The sequence below is a fragment of the Drosophila miranda genome, chromosome 4 (genome assembly GCF_003369915.1).
Source record: "Drosophila miranda strain MSH22 chromosome 4, D.miranda_PacBio2.1, whole genome shotgun sequence".
In the NCBI taxonomy this organism is placed as follows: Eukaryota; Metazoa; Arthropoda; class Insecta; order Diptera; family Drosophilidae; genus Drosophila; species Drosophila miranda.
In genome coordinates, this window is record NC_046677.1 from 3,979,676 (window position 1) to 3,999,991 (window position 20,316).

The 20,316-nt window shown below is 47.5% G+C and overlaps 1 protein-coding gene across 9 annotated transcripts in view; it reads left to right on the forward strand.

Annotated features, from left to right (window-relative positions):
• The window catches only part of LOC108161923 (brain tumor protein), a 30,257-nt gene that overhangs the window by 8,548 nt on the left and 1,393 nt on the right, over window positions 1-20,316 (forward strand). Inside the window, exons 1-3 of one of the 9 annotated variants that reach the window (XM_017296341.2) lie at window positions 4,805-4,909; window positions 10,209-10,498; window positions 11,425-14,677. In XM_017296341.2, the coding sequence (XP_017151830.1) occupies window positions 11,473-14,677 (3,205 nt within the window). In that variant the 5' untranslated portion in view covers window positions 4,805-4,909; window positions 10,209-10,498; window positions 11,425-11,472. Of the gene's footprint in view, window positions 1-4,804; window positions 4,966-5,007; window positions 5,231-10,092; window positions 10,111-10,208; window positions 10,499-11,424; window positions 14,678-20,316 lie in introns of those variants that run through there. The other 8 variants (XM_017296342.2, XM_033392595.1, XM_017296345.2 and 5 more) reach the window with 8 other exon arrangements.

Here is a 20,316-nt window from a genome sequence, read left to right on the forward strand (position 1 = left end):
TTCTCTTCCCTCCCTGCGGAAATTACCCAAAAAGTGACAGTTAAAGCCTGCTATAATTAAAAGCGTTCATCAATTACATGAGTACCGCTTGAGCACACACATACAAACCACACACACACAGACACACACGAGATCCCACCCTCCTCAACACGACGCAGTGACAAAGCTCTTAAATGCCACTACGTCCACTCTGCTGGGGGCTGCATCCTTGCCTGTGCTGCATAATTAACATTGGTGTTTTCTGGGAGGAAAAGAGAGGGTACTCAAGGAGAGAATAATACGAGTACTTAAGGGCTTTTTATTTTCACATAGACAATAAATCAATTTGGCAAGGGTCACCTCCCCTTGTCTATCCTTCGTACTAGAAACCCACCCAATACCTGCCGCTGCCGTGAGAGCGGAAGAGAGGCAAAGAAGAAAAGCACGAATCAAGCACGAATGGGTCGAGGCTGAGAATACCCTGCTCACCGAATGCACATTTACTCTGGTTTCGATCCGATTTTCGACTTTTATAAAACTACAATTGGTAAAAGACAATTAATTTATTTCCTTCTTGGAGTTTTTTTGTGAAATGGTTGAGCCCGTTTTTTTGAGTTAACTATTCTTCGTCCAAACTATCACATCCTCTGCAGTGGGAGGGCGCACGTGCGTATATACTATGTACATACGCTTCTGTCTGGAGAGAAGTAGAGCCTCATGGGCTTGGAATGCCAGGCGGTGGTGGGAAATGGGTGTGAAAGGGATAGATGGAGTACCAGTAGGAGGAGGGGTTGGAGGAGCCCATAAAGCATGCGAAACATGTGCCGACGGCATCGATGCGTTCTTGATGTTGTTTTTCAACTTCCGCGCCGAGCTTTTGGCATACATATGTACATATGTATTTACATTCATATGTACGTTTGTACGTCTGCCGCCACAGGACATTTATCAAGCGATTTGTTGCTGTTGCTTTTGCCCTTGCTTTTGCTGCCTGAGCAACAAGTTTATTCTTGTCTATTTTGTTGCTGATTCTGCTTCTGTGCTTCTATATTCATGGTTTGCGTCTAAGCAACGCAGCCGCAGCGACGCAGGTCGCCGGTTAGTTGGTTTATTGACATCGCCTCTGCCTCTGCCGCGTCGCTGCGTGCGTCAACGTTGGCTACACACTTTTTTCAAGTTCGTGAATTTTTTAGCCGTTCATTGACTTTTGTGGTTTCTGTTGCTGCTGTTGTTGTCTTTGTTTTTCTAGCGCTGTTAACGTTTTATTTATTGTGTCCAAACTAATGTCATTTATGCGCTGTTTGCGCGGTTCGCCTTTGTCCGCTTCCAGCTAAAGCCCTTCCCCTCGCATCGTTTTCGCAACATTTTGACCAAACTGCGAACTTTCTGAGAACCCGAAAAAAACTAAAGGGGAACACAGAAAAAGCAGCAGCAGCAGCAGCAGAAAAACGAATGAAAATTGATCTATTGGCACCGAAGTACAAATACTCTTCAGGGCAGACCTATGCTTGCTTGTAGTAATGAAAACAAGCACTTTTATCGATCATTTGCGTCGACATATAATATTTTTTAATAAGATTTACAGCCTCGCTTTTGTTTCCTTCTGATCGTCGGATACGACTTGCTAAAAACGAAGAAGGGTATATGTGTAGGAAAGCTCGAACTGTGGCCCGCAGAAGTTCAGATTTCAACGGGTTGATTGAAATTTCCTGCTCATGGATGACCGAACCCTGTGCAGCGTAGGGCGGGGAGGGGTTCGGAGGCGTATGATGATCTTCCTCGCTTATTATGTGGCTTAATGCGAATTATGAGGTCAGTGCGGAGCGACTCATTGCCTCAGCCGGGGGGTAGCGCAGTCAAAAGGAGGGGGAAGCGGGAGAAGAGTTCGATAAAGAGCCCTTATTAGCGGTAATGTAAGTGGATATGGTGGGCGTTGAAAGACGAGAACGGTCGGTATTGCCCGACCTCAGACCTGGACCTGGGTCGTGTCGTCTCTCGGATCTACCAAATACCGTACATATGCGGGCCACGGGGCTAGAGTTACAATGCCTTATGCCACCAAAAACATACCCCCTCTCTCTCTATTCTACCTTGTTCTTTTTCTTCTTCTTCGTTTTATTCGTTTTTTTCTACTTATTTATGTATGTGGTGTTGGTGTTGCTGTTGCCAACCCAAATTGAGCAATTCAACAGCGTAAGAAAAGCTGATGAGGGAATTTGTTGTTCGCTTTTTGTGTGATACTTTCCGTTGCTTATCTGGGAGTGTGAGTCTCCATTACTCCAATGCTCAAAGCTCAAATCGCTCGTGTTCCGGAACTAAAACGTGTAACTAACTGTGTATAGTGTTCTAATGCGCAGAGCTGGTAATGATGTAAGGTCTTAGAAATGTTCGAGTTGCCACAGGAGCAGGGCATTACTCATTCGGTCAGACGACTGGAAGACTCCTTCCTAGAGAGAAGCTGCACTCTGTGTTCGAGTTCTCTCTTTGTCGTCTCTTAAGTGCATAAGCACACTCTTCCCCACCTGGCCAAGAGCGCGGATAAAGTGAAGGAGCAGACGCAACGAGTAAGAAAGCGACAGCTGCTGCTGCTAATTTCCGGTTTCAAGTGTCACATTTTGTTCATAGTCTCTCCCAAAAATTATTGAAAGAGCCATAACAAATACGTGTGGATTGTTGCTGTTGTTGGATGGTTTATGTGTTCGGGTTAGGGTTGGGTTTGCCCTCCGATCAGCGTTCGTCCAAGGGAAACATCTGGTGGCAGTGGCAGTGTCGTGCCAGTGGAGGCGCAGGGGTAGATCGGCGACAGCTGCTAAAAGGGATCGCGCCGTCCCCCTTCCCCTCGTGCCGTCTCTTGAATTAGCTTGTTGTGTGGTAGGGAACGTAGTCTAGGCCGGTGGAGCGGGGTTATTGAAACGAGTTCGATTGAATTGTCTGTCAATATGGCAATAAAACAGTTGAGGTTGAGGTCGGGCAAATGAATGCTGTGCCGTGCCGTGCCGTGGCCTACACGAGCATCACCGTGTACCAGATACTCTCCCCTCTCGGTCTCTTAGCAGTGAAATACGTGCACACACATATAGAGCGGTTGACGTAATTTTTTGTTGGCATGACGCTGACTTTTTTTGCCGCCGTATCGGTATCTTTTTGCTACTTTAACCACGTCGCCGTCCGTCATGGACAGGAGGTTCATGAACCGCCGGCAAGGACAAGACGCGTCGAGCGCTGGCTCTGGCTCTTGCTCTTGCTCTTGCTAAGTCGGTGGGGGCCAAGGGTACATCGATCGCAGCGGCTACAAATGGAACAGAGAAGAGTGGAGCGTGGAGAAGGCTGAGAGAGACAAGGCATCTTCTCCCTGTGCCATATTCCACTTGTTTCCTGTGCAGCCACCACTTGAACTTCTGGAAATTCTTGGAATTGCCCTGGCCTGTGCCTTCGTGGGTGGGGGAGCGGGGCAATGGTGAAGAACAGCGAGGATGTGGACCCATACCAGACGCGTTTCTCCTCTGCTTCCGCTGCCTGCTGCGTGAGTCACGCAGCCAATCACGGCGACCAATCGAAATTGGCAATGCTGTCCAAAAGAGAGAACAAGAAATCACTGACCTTGACTTTAAGCAGAGTTTAAGGCCCTTTGTAGCTGCCAACCACACACAAACTCGCACATACCTATCGCTATACATACATATGTACATATGAACACCCATACTTCCATAGGAACGTTGAAAGAGCAGCATAATTATACAGCCAGGCGGCGTGCGCGTTTCTAGACTGGTTTATGATACGAGCCGTGTCCGGCGTTGGCTTTGACTGCGGCTGCGACAGAGGCTATTCACGTTATTCTTCAGCTCCGCTCTGAACGAAACGAAAACGCACATGACGCAAGCGCGCAGACTTTTACATTCTCTTCTTTCCCTCTCTCTCTCTCTCTCTCTCTCGGGGGTTCCAGCTTCCTCCTATTGCATCAGCACTAAAGTTGCAACGTGTAAACTAGTCGTTTATGACTATAAAGAGTAAGTGTACTACTATGTGTGTGTGTGTGTGTGTGCGTGTTTCAGTTCGAGACCGTTCTTCCTTTCTCCAGTCGCAGAGAAAGACCAAAAGAGAACAAGAAATAACAGTTCAGCTCGGCTGGTTTTGTTGTTGCTTTTCTGTGTACCTGCAACTCAATTCCTGTTTATGCAAATTGTACAATATTGTGTACAATACAGAAATAAATGTTATATAATATATGAATAAAAATTAATTTTAGGCTTTGACTCATTCTTGGAAAACTGTGTATTGGGGCCCAAGAAGGTACCCTTGCCCACCGATAATTCTGCCGTTTGCTCCCACTGTTCCCACTCACACTCGCTCGTTTACTTCTCTCTCACTTGCATTGCTCTGGAGTGCACTGCTCCCTCGCGCAATTTATGTTCTGGCGCTTGTACGCTCTCCGTGCACTAGTGTGCGTGTGTGTGTAGGAGGTTGTCAGAGGTCAGTCTCATCGCTGGCTGCGCTGCGAACGATTCCAACGCTGCCGACGCTGCCTAGCTATTTGTACATACATATATGTATGTAAATACATACATCATGTTCCAATTGCCACTCCATTCCGCTGCGTTCTACGGCCGAAACTAGATTTTGCCTGCCATGCCTCTCTCAGTCGCACTCGTTCTTTGTCTCTGCGATATAACTGGTTGAGTGAGTTTTTTGGTCGCGTCGTTCCATTCCGTTTCGAGGCACTGTTCCGCGTTCCACGCCGCCTCTGCTGCTGACGCTGACGCTGTCGCTGCCGCTGCCTCTGCTGTATCTTGTATCTTGTAAAATTCTTCTTTGCTATGGCTGTCCATTCTCATTCCGTTCTTAACGCTCGCCGGAACAGCAACGTGTGCGCTCGCGTCGTACCAACAAGCAGCAGGCCCCCGTCGCGGTGTTGTTTTCTCTCCGTCTACTCGTGAGTGTCTGTGTGTGTGTGCCTGTGCAGTTGGTTCTGCGGAAAAGCAATAAAAAGTATTAATAATAGTGGAATAACCAATAAAATAAATATAAGTGCAATTCACATTTGCAACAACCCCAAACACATGCATATGTACAATACATATACAAATGGCCATGTACTTATGAAAAATAAAACTGAGCTGTGTGGTTCTCTTCCTCTCTGTGTGACGCTGATGCCGACGCTGACGCCAAAGCCAAAGCCAGAACTGGCGTAGATGGCGAGCAGAGTTCATCAACTTGTTTAGAATCGGCGGCAGCAAGCGTTCGCGCCGACTACGTGAGTGCGTGGTTGCGTCTGTGTGCGAATGCATCTGTGTTGAAGTGTGTGTGTGTGTGTGTGTGTGCTGCCTTTTTCCTTCTCGCCTTTTGCCTTCCATTTGTCTACGAGTGTATCTTGCGGCGCATCACTTGCATTGTTGCTACATAGCCCCGCCTTCAGCCCCCTTTAGACCCCCGCGTGTATTTTTCCGCTTTCTGCTTTGTGTTTGTTCTGAGTTTGTGAGCTTTTTGTTATTATTATCTCATTTCTTGTTTCGTTGCACGCCCGCCATCCGTGTCGCGTCCGGCATCGATGTTCCCGCTCCCACGAGTGCATGCAAAGGACAAACATTCATTATCTGTGGGGGTGGTGGTGATAGTGCAGCAATATCCCCCGTGGGGGAGGGGGGGGCTACCTTTACCCCGCTTCCCCCAGGCCGAGCCTATTTATTGCGACACAGCACAACAACTGTATAAACAATGCCCAGAATTGACTGTTTAAGTTGTCGTTGTTGTTGTTATTGTGGCTCCGATGCGGAAGAACAAAACACGGGTTTATTTCTTGTTTCTGTGTGTATTTTAAACAGAAAATATTACGGCAATGTTCTTTAAAGTTAATCACTGTATACGAGCATACAGACGGCCATCCGACTGATCGACGTGCTAGCGACGCTCGGCGCTGGGGGGCTCGGGGGCTCTCCTCATTAAAAAAAAAACCTAAAACGTGTTTACAATTTGCTTCTACTTGAACGTCGAACATAAACACACGGAACAGAAAAAAAAACATTGGATGTGGCTGGCTTCATGTGTCTTGTTTCACGCTCGATTTGGCTTTGACTGATTGAAAGCTGTCGCCGCCGATGGGGCTCTACCTCTAGCTGTAGGGGACCGCTTGGGGGCACGATCTGGAAACAGTTGGCTAGTACGATGGTGGATGCTAGATGTTGTATGTCGGGGTATTCCTTTATCAGGGAGGGCTTTCCAGCTATCCAGTCCAGCGTCTTAGCTGCAGTGCATTTCCTGCTCGCTCCAGAATTGGGTCGCTTGGTCGGGGTCGTTTCTCCGAATCAATTTTCATGTTTTGTGTGTGCTTCCATTATCAGGCCGTGTAGAGTCGCGTTTGCTGCACCACGTAATAGATAACGCCAGATGGAACACAAACACACTTGGTCGGGGCGAAAAAACCCGAAATCGAAAATGGTACATCTCTAATTGAAAATGTTAAAGCAGATAGCAAATATTTATCAGAGGTTAACACGAGAAACGAGGCGGCAGAACACGTTCCGTTTGATTGGATGCAGCCAATGGATAACGCCAATTCGCTTGTGCTGCTGCATCTATGCTGCGATCCGGCACTGTACTTCCAGTCCCAATATTCTCCTCTGCCCCTCTGTGGCCAGGACACACACAGTCACACACTTCATCTGTCCCTGTCTCGCTCAGACTAATGGCCGCCTGTCAACAGCATGGAAGGTATGCGAGGGAACGGGAGCGGGAGCGGGAGAGGGAGAACACGAACCACAGACACTACAAAGCGCAGTAAGAAAGAAAACTGTTGTGCAGAAAGAGGAGGAAGAGGATGAGGAGGAGAAAGAAGACAACGAAAAAACAAGAACTGCAGCGACGCCGTTGACCTGTCGGGCTGCCGCAGCAGTGGGAACGAGCAGGCACTAGTCGTGGGGGAGCGTCGGGATCGGGACGCTGTCTGCTAAATTGGATGCTGCTGTCTGCATCACGTTCTCTGTCTCTGTCTCTCTCCCAGTCCCTTGGCTACAATAAAACTCCCTTGTGCCTGGCGTCGCAGATTTTTTTCGCCATTGTCTTGTTCAATAAAATTTCATTCAGCAGCAGCTTGAGCAGAGCTGCCTGCTGTTGCTGACGCATAGTCCCCCGCCTGTCAATTTGTACGGCTGAGGGTGGGGCGGAACGTCGCGAAATTCTGGGGAGCATACAAAATTTGCATCGAGCAGCGGCGGGTCGTGCTGTGGCGGTGCCTTTGTCCCAACCTGGCCTGGGATTGGATCGGGACTGCGATTGGGACGAATATTTTATCTTCTAGAAGAAGTGCCTTTCCTGTGTGCCTTTTTGTATTTGTGTGTGTGCGTGTGTGTGTGCATCAGGTAAATGTAGTTTGCTTTGTTCTGTTTTATGGCTTGCTCATTCCTCCTCGCTCTCTGCCTCTGTGTATGCGTGTATCCATGTATCCCTGCACTTGTGTGTGTGTGTGTGTGTGTGTGTGTGACATGCTCTTTGGCTTTGGTGCTGGTTGTTCTTGTTGTTGGTACCATTGAACTCTGCTGCAGTCGCAGTTTCCGTCGCAACCCCAAACAGCACCGGGGAATGCATGGAAGTGGAACAGAGCTTTGTTTATTTTGAGTTTGTTTGTGGAGTGGGGGGAGTTCTGCAGAACCAGAACTGCTCGCTCTCCCCCTTGCGCCACTCTCTGCTTACTATGGCTTGAACTTGGCTCTGTCTCTTTCTCTGGCAACCCCCCGCCCCCCCTCACGTGGGGAACATAACGATCTCCATCGGCGTGTCCAACAGGAGGGCCCTCGCTGCTGACTGTTTCCACTCTCCTGAGCCATGAAATTCATAATCGTGTACAAATTGTTTTGCATTAGTAATGGCTGCGTCGTTTGTTCCACTTCCCATTTCTCCCTTTCTTGTTCTTCTTTCTTTATTATGGGATAATGGCGGGGGTGGCAGAGGTAGGGCCAGAGGTAGTGGCAGGGGGAGAGGCAGAGGCAGAGTGCAGTGCACTGTCTGATTATTAGCTGCTCTTCTCTCTATTTTTAAACACTTACAAGCCGTCTGGAATTTGTATGTACATTTCATTGGTACACCCTTCATCCCCTCCCGTCCTCACCACTAACACTCTGCGCAGCGATCCACTTTATAGAAAACATATGGCGGAGATATTGAGATCCGGGCGCTTCTTCTGATGGCCCAAATGATATTTATCTTGTCATGATATACAATCGGACTGACAGTTCGACAGTTTTGCCTGCCCCCTCTTCGCTGCGGAGCATGGCCACTGCCCCAATCACAAATGTGCTAATCTAATCGATAGACAATGCGCGCCTACTATCAACCTCTGCCGGCAACCAAAACCAAGTGCCGTGCCCCGTACCCCGGGCTCCCTTTGTTTGATTTTATTGGATATACCGGTGACGTTTTGGCGCTATTCTTGTGTATATTAACTAATTTGTTGAAATTACCACCAGCGCCCAAAGTTTATTTATGAGTCACTTTTTGGAGGTACGTCCCAGGTGTGACTAGAAATTGAGATAGAGTTGAGGCCTCTGCAATAGTTGGCAGTACTGCAAAATCGGTAGAAGAATATCCTATTTAATTCTATGTAATGTAAATATGTAACTAGTTTCCATCAGCTACTTTCGTACGAGTCACTTGCTGCTGTGGCCAGGTGGGAGGTGGGAGCATCGATATGGATCGATATGTTTTGAAGATGTTGAAGATGTTCAGCATCTGGCACAGCTGCTAAAATGCCACTACTTTTCTACCGTACACTCTACAGTTATCTACTTGATTGAAAATTATCATGGGTACATATTAAAAGGTTCGAGGATCTTGTACGATATTAAGATAGTTCAGATTCGATCCTATTTTAGACAGGTTTCGGTAGTGGGTCTATTATTTTGGTCATTGCTGTGTGCATGTAACATAAATATGTGCACAAATCGAGTGTGCCTGTCGTCTGGCTATTTCTCGTCGCTTCTCGCCATCGGGGGGTATACAGAAATGTTCACCGTGCAGTTATGCTGCCGAGCTGCTGCACTGCTGGCGCCGGCAGCATAAGCGCTTCCTGCTGCTCGAAAGTTCTGCGGCAACATAGAGCAGACATGCCGCCAGCCACCCACAGGCTACAGCCCACATCCCACATCTAGTGAGTCAGAGCGGGAGAGGAAGAGAGCTGTAGACGCTTTGTTGCTATTGCTTTCGCTTGCTTTTTGCGGTCGTTGCCCAAATTGGGAAAAAACATGCGCAGGCAGCGGCAGAACAGAGACGCGGGCTCTGAGAACTCTTCCTGATTGCTGTCTCTCTCTAGCTCTCTGCTCTCTGCTCTCTGCTCTCTCTTCGCTGCCTTATCTCTCTTTGGCGCTGGCTCTCAACGGAGCACGCAACCTGTAGCACGCGCGAAATGTCTGCCATGGAAAATTGTTGCTTTTCAGGGGAGGCTTTTCGAGAGTTTTTCGGGTGGGTGGTCCGGTCTGGTCTGGTCGCCGCCATATTGTTTTAGGGGTTGCTAAACAACAACAGCAACAACTGTGGGCGCCAGGGGGATGCAGTTTGTTCGTGTTGTAGCTGCGCTCTGGTGCTCTGCTCTGCTGTTTTTGGACCTGGACCTGGACCGGACCGGCATTCAACAGTTCGGCATGAGAGTTCATTCTCTCTTGTGCTCAGGTCTGCCGCTCTGCTCTTTGCTGGCTCTCTTGCAGCTTGTTGGCGTGTATGCATGTGAATAGGAGACTATTCCGTGTGTGTGTGTGTATACATATTGATTTTTCGCCTGTTCTGTCTCGGTAATTTTTGCCTTCAATTTGCAAACCGGGATCAGACCCCACTGCTCTGACGTAGGCAGCCGCCTCGTGGTATGCAGAGTTGCATTTCTTTCTACATATTTGTGTGGTCCCCAGGCACAGGACGTGGTCTCGGTCACGTTCATTCTGGAGGCGGCGATAACGAAGTCGAGACGCGGTCGCCGTCGACTGAGTGGCTGCTGCTGCCGCCGCCGCTGCTGCTGCTGCGGCTTGGGAGCTTTACCCGGGTCGCTGCATTATGCGCAAAGTTAGTTTTGCAGGGAACTGAACTGCCATTCGCGTCACGTCGCGCGGGGACAGTAGATGCTCTTGCCCAGACACGCTCGTCTCAGTCCACTGTGTCAGTCCAATTGACCAAACATAATAATAGTGACTAAAACGATCCTCGAACGGAATTAAATGTTTTAAATACAAATTTTGTTTTGTTTTCCATTGCAGCAGTTTGTGCGCGCACCGCCATTAACGGACAGCACCCAAAAGTATGCTACACAAATCTGTTTCAGCGTGTCCCCGCAAACAAAAGCAAAAACAAAAACAAAAGCAACAGCCACACAACTACAACTACAACTACAAGCACAGCTACCAGAGAGCAAGCAAATTAGTGACTGCGGAGAGCAACAACTAGAAAGAAGAGCAACAAAACAACCACAAGCTGAGCAACGGAAGAACGAAAGCGGAGCCTAGAACATAGAAAATTCAACAAGACATACAAAAACAAAACAGTAAAGGTGAGTCGTCGCGCTGTCCCTCTCTCACGTACGTTGGAGTTGTGTGCGGGATGTGTGTGTGACTGTGTGTGTGTGCATGATAAATGTACTACAGTCTAGACAGTTAAACAGCTCCTCTCCTCTCTCTTCTCTCCACTCTCTCCCTCAAACCGATTTCTTTTCGCTCACTTTCCGCTCCCCCGCACATTTTTCGGGGTTGATGTCGCTGCCTCCCCTTCGCGATTGCCTTTTACGTTGATTTCCTTGTTGACGGAAGTTCGGAGCTGGAACTCTGGAGAAGTTTCTTTTTGTTTACTCTTCGGCGAGGGGTGGGTGGTTTTTTGCCCTGTCCTGTTTTGGCCGTGCAAAGTTTTGCCCAAGGCAACGGACGAACCGTCGAACGAAGGGAGTGAATGTGATTGAGGGCTGCGGTGCTGTCTGCTTGCGTCTGGGTGCGTTTATTGCATTTTGTTGTGGGGGGCTGCAGGAGTCTATGACGAGGGTAAAGGGAATCCTGTGACTGTGGCTGCTTTCATCCAGGGCAGGGTACAGCTTCGCTTTGCTTTCGTCTGCTTCCTTCAATAATTTGAATGGTCTTTCCCCTTTCCTGGAGTGGTGGCGATAGTGGGGGAGGAAACAGGGGTGCGACTGTCCCTTTTGGCCCGACTTTTCTCTTCGAAGATGTCACAGCTGCGAGGGGGGATTAGAGGCGGCAATTACCGACAAATTATGGAGACAAAGAGGCTCCTGTGGGACCCAACTCTGCGCTGAGGTGTGGAATGGGTGGAAGGGGTGGAAGGGGGGTGGTTGGATCAGTCGCAGGGAAGCAATGCTCCAAAGGAAGTGTCTAGACAAATGAACAAGACAAATTAATAAATTATTCCGTATGTGAACTCAACTTACCTAATTTTATCGTCTTTCTCCCTTTCTTCCACTCTGCCCCACAGCTGTTACTCCTAACGGTCAACGAAGCCAACGCAGGCAATTACATAAAGATGGCGTCCTCGCCGACACCATCTCTGGACTCGATGCGGGGCGGGGCGAACTCGATTGAGTCGTACGAGCACGCCGGCTACCTATCAGACTCCCCGCTCACCCTGAGCGGCTCATCGCCACCGGCAAGCGACTCGGCGATCTGCAGCGACGAGTACACCAGCGTCGGCAGCGGCAGTGTCGGCGTCAAGACGCGATCGGACGTGACCGTCATCAATGGCCACCACCCCATATCGGCCTCCGTCTCGTCCAGCTCGTCGGCCAGCTCGTCCTCCTGCTCGTCGTCCTCATCCTCGTCGAGCTCCTCGTCGTCGTCCTCATCCAGCTCCTCGACCAGCGGCCTGAGCGGGTGCGGCAGCACTAGCAGCAGCGTCATCAGCGCCACCAATGTGTCCTCGAACGGACCCGGCGTCATCGGCAGCAATCTGCAAAGCTCCACCAGCGGCAGCACCTCGGGCATCAGTAGCCTGGTCGTGGGCGCGGGCAAAGGCAGCTCTAGCAATGGCAGTGCCTCTTCCAACACATCCAACGGAAGCAGCAACGGGAACGGCAACTCCCCGCCCCGCTGCACCGCCTGCAAGAGCAAGTGCAGCGACGCAGTGGCCAAGTGCTTCGACTGCCAGAGCTACCTGTGCGCCAACTGCGTGACGGCCCACGAGTTCATGCACTGCTTCAACGGACACAACGTGTGCCTCATCAAGGGGTTTGACGCGACAGCCGCGACCCTGCCCCTGGCGGTGAGCCCGCCCAGCAACAACCCGGCCTCCAACGACTTCAAGTACGCCAGCTCCCTGACCATGATGCTGCAGCAGCAGCAGCAACTCGACTCCCAGCAGCAGCAGCAACAGCAGCAACAACAACAGCAACAACAACAGCAACAACAACAGCAGCAGCAGCAACAGCAACTTCTGCCCACCCAGCCCATGTCGCAGCTCTCCAAGATCGTGCTTGCCGCCGCCGCCCAGGCCAGCTCCCAGGAGCAGCAGCAGCAGCAGCAGCACCAACACCAGCAACAGCAACAGGAGAGCCTCTACAGCTCAGTACACCAGCAGCGGCAGCTGTTCTGTCCGCGCCACAAGCAGGAGCTGCTCAAGTTCAGCTGTCGCACCTGCTGCATCCTAGTGTGCAAGGAGTGCATCGTTCTGGAGCACTCGACGGGGCTGCACGAGCTGGAGAACGTCCAGTCACCAGCCCTGGCCTCGGCGGCCGCCACTGCGGCTTCCGCGGCGAACGAGACGGCCCTGCAGACCCTCCTGGCGGACATGCGCGGCAAGATCGGAGAGATCGTGGGCATAGCCGGCAATTCCGACCAGAATCTGACCAAGGTCAAGCTGCAGTACCAGAAGGCGCACAACGAGCTGAACGAGACGCACCAGTTTTTCGCATCCATGCTGGACGAGCGCAAGGCGGAGCTGCTGAAGGAGCTCGAGTCCCTCTACTCGGCCAAGATCAACAGCAACAACGCGTGGCTGCAGCGCTCCCGCGATCTGATCGACAAGGGCCTGGCAACGTGCGAGGCGGTGGAGCGCTCACCCGCTCCTCCCTCCGCCTTGTTGGCGGAGGCCCTTCTGCTGCGCAAGTCTCTGGAGCAGCAGCTGCAGACCGCCATCCAAGACATGCAGCTGCCCTTCGAGATGGAGTTTATGTCCAACTACCAGTCGATCCAGGCCGGCGTGCGCAACACCTTTGGCTATATCCGGGCCAGCAGCTCTGACGGCGGCCATGGCGCCCTCAGCCAGGCCAGCAGCGCTCACGGCAAGCAGCCGCCCATCGCTCGGCCCACGCAGAGCGCCAGCAACAGCAGCGCCAGCAGCGCCGGGAGCCACAGCCACCACCATTCAGGCGGGCAAGCGCAGTCGGGCGCCCAGCACCATCACCACCATCAGCAGCTGCACCAGGCGCAACAGCACCAGCTGCAGACCCAGTCGACGCTCCACGGCCTCGGGTTGGGTTTGAGCGGAGGCCTGCTCGAGAGCAGCTCCGTCGGAGGGGGGGCGTACACGAATGGCAGCAGCCTGCTGCTGAGTGGTCGGGAGCGCAGCACCCTGGCCGTGGAGCAGCATTTCGGCGAGCTCCTGCCCAAGCGGGGCGGTTACAGCGGCAGTGGATCTGGATCGGGAGCCGGCACCGTGGCCCACTACAATCCATACGAGAAGTGGAGCAACGGGGGCAGCGACAACCTCTTCTCATCGGTGGGGGCCGCCAGCGGCGGCAGCTCTGCCGTCGTGGACGCATTTGCCAGCCAGCTGTCCAGTCTGTCGTCTGGTAACGTGGTTGGGGGCGTGGTGGGGGGCGGCAGCGCCGTGAGCTCAGAGTCCCTGCTGGACCTGACCAACAAGCTGCTCTCAGCCACCATCTACCCGCCCAAGTCGCAGATCAAGCGCCAGAAGATGATCTACCACTGCAAGTTCGGGGAGTTTGGCGTGATGGAGGGCCAGTTCACGGAGCCGAGCGGCGTGGCGGTGAACGCGCAGAACGACATCATTGTGGCGGACACGAACAACCATCGCATCCAGATCTTCGACAAGGAGGGCCGCTTCAAGTTCCAGTTCGGGGAGTGCGGCAAGCGGGACTCGCAGCTGCTCTACCCCAACCGCGTGGCCGTCGTCCGCAACTCGGGCGACATCATCGTGACGGAGCGGTCGCCGACGCACCAGATCCAGATCTACAACCAGTACGGACAGTTCGTGCGCAAGTTCGGGGCTACGATCCTGCAGCATCCGCGCGGCGTTACGGTGGACAACAAGGGGCGGATCATCGTGGTGGAGTGCAAGGTGATGCGCGTGATCATCTTCGATCAGAACGGCAACGTGTTGCACAAGTTCGGGTGCTCCAAGCACCTGGAGTTCCCCAACGGCGTCGTCGTGAACGACAAACAGGAGATCTTCATCAGCGACAACCGGGCGCACTGCGTCAAGGTGTTCAACTACGAGGGCCAGTACCTTCGCCAGATCGGCGGCGAAGGCATCACCAACTACCCCATCGGCGTGGGCATCAACTCGAACGGCGAGATCCTCATTGCGGACAACCACAACAATTTCAACCTGACCATCTTCACGCAGGACGGGCAGCTGATATCGGCCCTCGAGTCGAAGGTGAAGCACGCCCAGTGCTTCGACGTGGCGCTCATGGACGATGGCAGCGTGGTGCTGGCCAGCAAGGACTACCGCCTCTACATCTACCGCTACGTGCAGCTGGCGCCCGTGGGTATGTAAACACGCTCGACATCCACACCCACAACCACAACCAGAACCGCAACCGCAACCGCATCCGCATCCACGTGCGGAAGGACCTGTGCCTGTGCGTCTCTCACTCACTCTCTCAGTAGTTTGACTTGCGCGGTCACTCTCCCACCACTCTCTCACCTGTCACCTGTCACCTTCTTCTCATCTTTCCTATGTCCCATCCATGGACCATGTCTCTCTCTCTCTCTCTTTCTCTCTCTGACTCTCAAATCCTAGGGTAGCGAGCAGTAGGCCCGCTCCGCTCTGTAACTCGCTCAGTAACTGTAAACACACGCACACTGTTGGAACGATTTTTATTACCTTATAAATTATTGTTGAATTTTGTTTTATTTTTATATACATATATATTTACACTGTTAAGCCTAGTTTTTACTTTTGTGTGTATTTGTTTATGATATGTGTATGTATTCATGTTCATGTTCAAAAGTCGGATCGCTTCCGCCCCCAGCCCCCAATCCCCTTCGACCCCCTTCACCCTATCACACAGGCCCCTTGTTCCCTGCTCCCTCTCTCACGTGCGCAAGTCCAAAGTGGATAGAAACAAAAAAAAAAAAACAAAAACAAAAAACAAGAGCAAACCACAAAATAAGAATTTTTATATAAATCATAATAATAATACCAGAAGAAGTCCCTCCACTTTCTCATGTTCGTTTTGAAGCTACGGAAGAAGGAGCAAGAGAAAACATGAATTAAAAATAATACAACTAAAACTGAAAACTAACGAGACATAATTAACGATTAGCTGCTTATAACGACGAACGACGAGCGATACTCGAAGAAGGGTCGAGTCGAGTGGAGTCTAGGAAGAGCGTAATTATTTGATAACCGATTGTAATTCTAGATGTATAACTGCGCAGATTGTTTGTTATTATTATTCTTTGATTTCATAAACATTTGATACATATATATATATATTATACAACTGTTTTTATGTTTATAAATTATTTTTTGATTACATTACTATCTATTGATTACTGATTATTTATAAAAACCTATTGCTTAAGAAATGTTTGCTACCTTTATACGAAAACCGAACCCGATCCCCCGAGCCCGAACTGAGACCAAACCGCGACACAACAGAATTCATTTTTTATACTCGCCTAGTTTTACGTTTGATGTTTTCTATTCCATTGTTTTACGATTTATACACCACACCACACCACACCACACAAGAAAGTATCTTAAATAATAATACAACCAACACAATCTTTGCCGTTTCTTAATTTGAAACCCAACACAAACACAAACAGAAACAAAGACAAACACAAAAACAAACATACGCAAACAATTAGCCTAAGTCGTAATTGTTGATCCTTGATTTACGAGTGTTACGCAGCTCGTGGTCCCGCAGCTTCGATGCAATTTGAACCTATTAATGTTCCAATTAAAAGAATGCATAAATCAATTTTAAAGTAACAAATACATTTAACTGAAAGTGGGCAATCAGCGCAGAAGACTTAACATTTATAACTACTATAATTATACAACTATGTAGGTATACGTATACAACGGGCGTACACGCGTATGCATGTGTATGTGTCCCCATATTTACATACGCATATATGCGAGTGTGTAGGCAAACACTTGAAGAGTGAAACGAAACAAAAATCTCAAATAATTTAATAATTATTAAAGAAACGTAAGGAAAGGAAAGGAACGGAGAGGAGGGGCAGGCAGCAGCTTCGCTACGCTCCTTACGCTTGTGGCGTATCCACTGTATCCGTTTAAGGCATTTACTTTTCTAACTAAAGTGTTCTCTAAGTGTTAGTTAAATAATAATAATTAACGATTAGACGAGCAGGGGGAATATGTAAGGAACCGAACCTTTTGAGACTACAAACGCAACATTAACAGGAACAGCATTTAAAAAATGTTTATTTTGTAATTCTTAAAGTAATTAATCTCTCTCTCTCTCTCTCTTTTTTTTTTTTTGTTGGTTTTGCTTGGAGCCCCATGTGTCCCAGCAGCCCCCGACCCCGTCCCCGTCCCCCCACCATGACCTCCTCATACACACACACACACACATAAGCAGGTATTAGACTTCTTGAATATAATTATTATACATACCTATGTATTACTTATTTAACTATGCTAGTGCTTTCATTGTTTGTTTTGGAAAAACGCTTTTCTTAGTGTATTTTATTTTATTGAATTGTATTTTTTTTTTGGTTTTCTACGATTATTTTTGTGTGTATTTATTAAGTGAGATTATTATATATACGAGCATATATTTTGTAGTTCTCTCTTGTTGTATGTAACCCCCATTGACTTGAACGACTATTGTAACGATGAATGATGTATCGATGTATTGATGTATTGATGTAGCTGTAACGACGACGACGATGCAATGATGCAAGGGGGGGGGGGGGGGGGGGGGGGAAGGGTAAACGAAAGTATTGTACATTTTCCGTGTGAGAAAACTTTTTACTTGACAACCAAAAAACAAAACCACAAAAAAAAACTAAAAACTAAAAACTGTTGAAATTTTTTTATATACAAATTGTTGAAAGAAAGAGGAAAAAAACTGCTATCGGTACCATCAATAGAATGATGGTATTCCACACCTACATAGCTGATTATGTATAGTACAGTACAGTACATGCATATATGTATATGCTAATGAAAACTATTTAATTGTATTGTATTTATTAGCATTTTGGATGGATTAGCACTGACCGATTCCGGCGAGGACTTTAATTTTTGTATTTTGTGCTTGCGTAAACTTGTTTTTATGTTTATCAACTATTATTATCATTATTATTAGGTTTTTAAATGTTATGAAACAACCACACCCACACACCCACCCACAAACACACACACAAATAAAAATGAAAATACATTTAAATTTAGTATTTAAAAAAAAAAAAAAAAAAAAAAAAACTCAACCCTCTGCTCAACAAATTGTTGTAAACCGTTGTCTACACGAAGCACACAATCCAACAAATGCCACAAACAAAATAAAAACATAAACCGAGAAACATTAAAGATTTTTATATATATTCTGATACGAAAATACCCCCACTTGTTTGCTTTATTTATTTAGTAGTTTTATTTGGTTTGATTTATTTCTTAGTTGATTTCCATAGTTTGAACAGTTGCGATACAGTGAACTGTACAGTGTACACCCCTGATGACGCCCCCGAGACCCCATCTTTCTGCTGTCCCCCCTCCCCATCCCCCTTGTCTGTAGTAGCGATATAACCTATATATATATATATATATATATATATATATGTACATATATGATGAATGTATGTTGATAAACATTTGATGAATTGAGAATCTAATAGACTGTGCAACAACAAAAACATAAGGAAAACCGAAACAATTTTTTTTAAATAAAAACATACATATGGATATGTTTCTCTATACATATACGAAAATTGGTCAAGAAGAATCCACACACCCACACAGGACACTCTAAGGAATCATATTTCTGATATGCAATGTTTGTATGTACAAGCTATCAAAACTAACAACATATATATGTACATGGATAGTACTCGATGCCCACGTACTCGCATATGTACGTGGATGCAGTTTTATTTCTGATAATCGGAATCGATAAACGTTTTACATATACCGCCAACTAACTGTGCTCTCCCCTAAGTATACATGTACACGAATATATATACATACATACATATATACTCGTATATAGCTACCTACATATATGGTCGCCAAACTGAAGCATCGGAGCGGTAGAACTCTCCTACAACTCTGGCTCTGGCTCTGGCTCCTGACGTTGGCGCACACTCGTACGTACATATAAACCGATTTATATATGTTAACATTACCTATATAGTATATGTACATGTAGTTGGCCATTTGTGATTAGTTTTTCGGGGAAAGGTCTCGTTTTCCCCGCCCAAAAACAGGACAAGAAAAGAAAAGAACAGAACAGAACAGAAGGGGAACTTGAATGAAAAGTAACACCATCGGTAGGATGGCGCAAGGAAGCAAGAGAACCGATCTTTACGGATTAGAGCTAAGTGTAAGTGTTGTTTAATGAATGGAAAGGGCAGTCCAGTGCATGCTAGTGTTGGAACTCACTCGTGCATATATACATACATATATACACGTACTTATGCATATACATTTGTATGTGTATGCATACTACTATTACGACTATTATTTGATGTGATTGTTACGAGCTCTATATGAACGTTGAATGGAATCGAAGCGGAATCGGAATCGAAATCAAACGAGATCAGTCCCCCCAAGAACTGGTCTCTCTGTCTTTTTTCGAGCTGGCCATGAGGCTGCCAACCAGGCACGCCTTCCATGGAGGACGAAACCTAGGCTACACTCGTAGGCGTCCATGCATATGTATGTATGTACGTATGTATGTACATATATGTTTGTATGTCATATCTAAACCAGAAAACCAAAAGTCATTTTAATTGTAGTTTATATTTTTGATAAATGTTATTAAGGAAAAGAAACCAAAAGTAAACCAAAGGCATTCGTATTCGCATTCGTATTCGTATTCGTATTCGTCGGCGTCGTTGAGCATGTTTGGAGCATGGAATTTAAATTTTGTAAAAAATTCTAGTAGATCGGATCGGATCGATATCGACAGACGTCAATACGGCCCAGCAGCGAACTAATAATAAACCAATAAACCCCAGAACCCCAAAAGTAAAAGTAAATTAAAACTCAAACTGGCTTCGTAGAAGTGTTTTTAAGTATTACTAGACTATGCCTAAAGGAACCACTCGAGAAATGCTTAAACACTATTTAGTACATATATAGGAGGCGTACGAGTATATCTAACTGAATAACCAAATGATTATGCGTGTCTATGCTCGGAGCAGCCAACGCCAGTGCAGAACGAGCTCGGATCGGATTCGGAGTTCGAGTTCGAATCCGAATCGCTTTGCCTTGCGGCGGCCCCGACAGTTTTCTGTAAGTAGAATTTTAATTCTTATACTAGTCCGTCAAAGCGTTTTAACAGAATATAAGTATACAGTATATATACAGATAAATATACATAAATCGTGAGACTATATACGGTATAAATTGATGTATGTTCAATATGCATGCTTGAGTAGTGTCTGTTTTTATGTGTGTCATTTGTGCGAATCGTAATATTGCAAAAAAAAAAAGGATTGTTCTTTCCCCTCTTACCATTTGCCCCTCACAGTGGGTCTGTATGGGTATACAGATTCTGCGGATGGGATATTCCTATAGATATTCCCTTCTTTTGGCGGGTAGCAATCTCAATCGCAATCCCAATCCCAATCCCGATCCCTATCCACATCCCAACCACAACATAAACATAAACATATACATAATTGATAAACACTAAAAACCAAACAAATAATTGACTATGACTGATTTTATACACGAATTGAAAACATTTACACAACAAATTATACACATATACATGCATAAACATATATATATTTATAATGTTGCTACTATATAACGAATCAAGTTGAAGTTGAAGCCCGCCTCCGCGGGGGCTCTCTCTCCATCTGTAATACATTTACACACTAGGCTACTTCTGCTACATAAGCCGTAAGTTATGAACAGTATATATATATATATACGATATATATATATCTACAAGTATACATATACGAATATATTTATGTG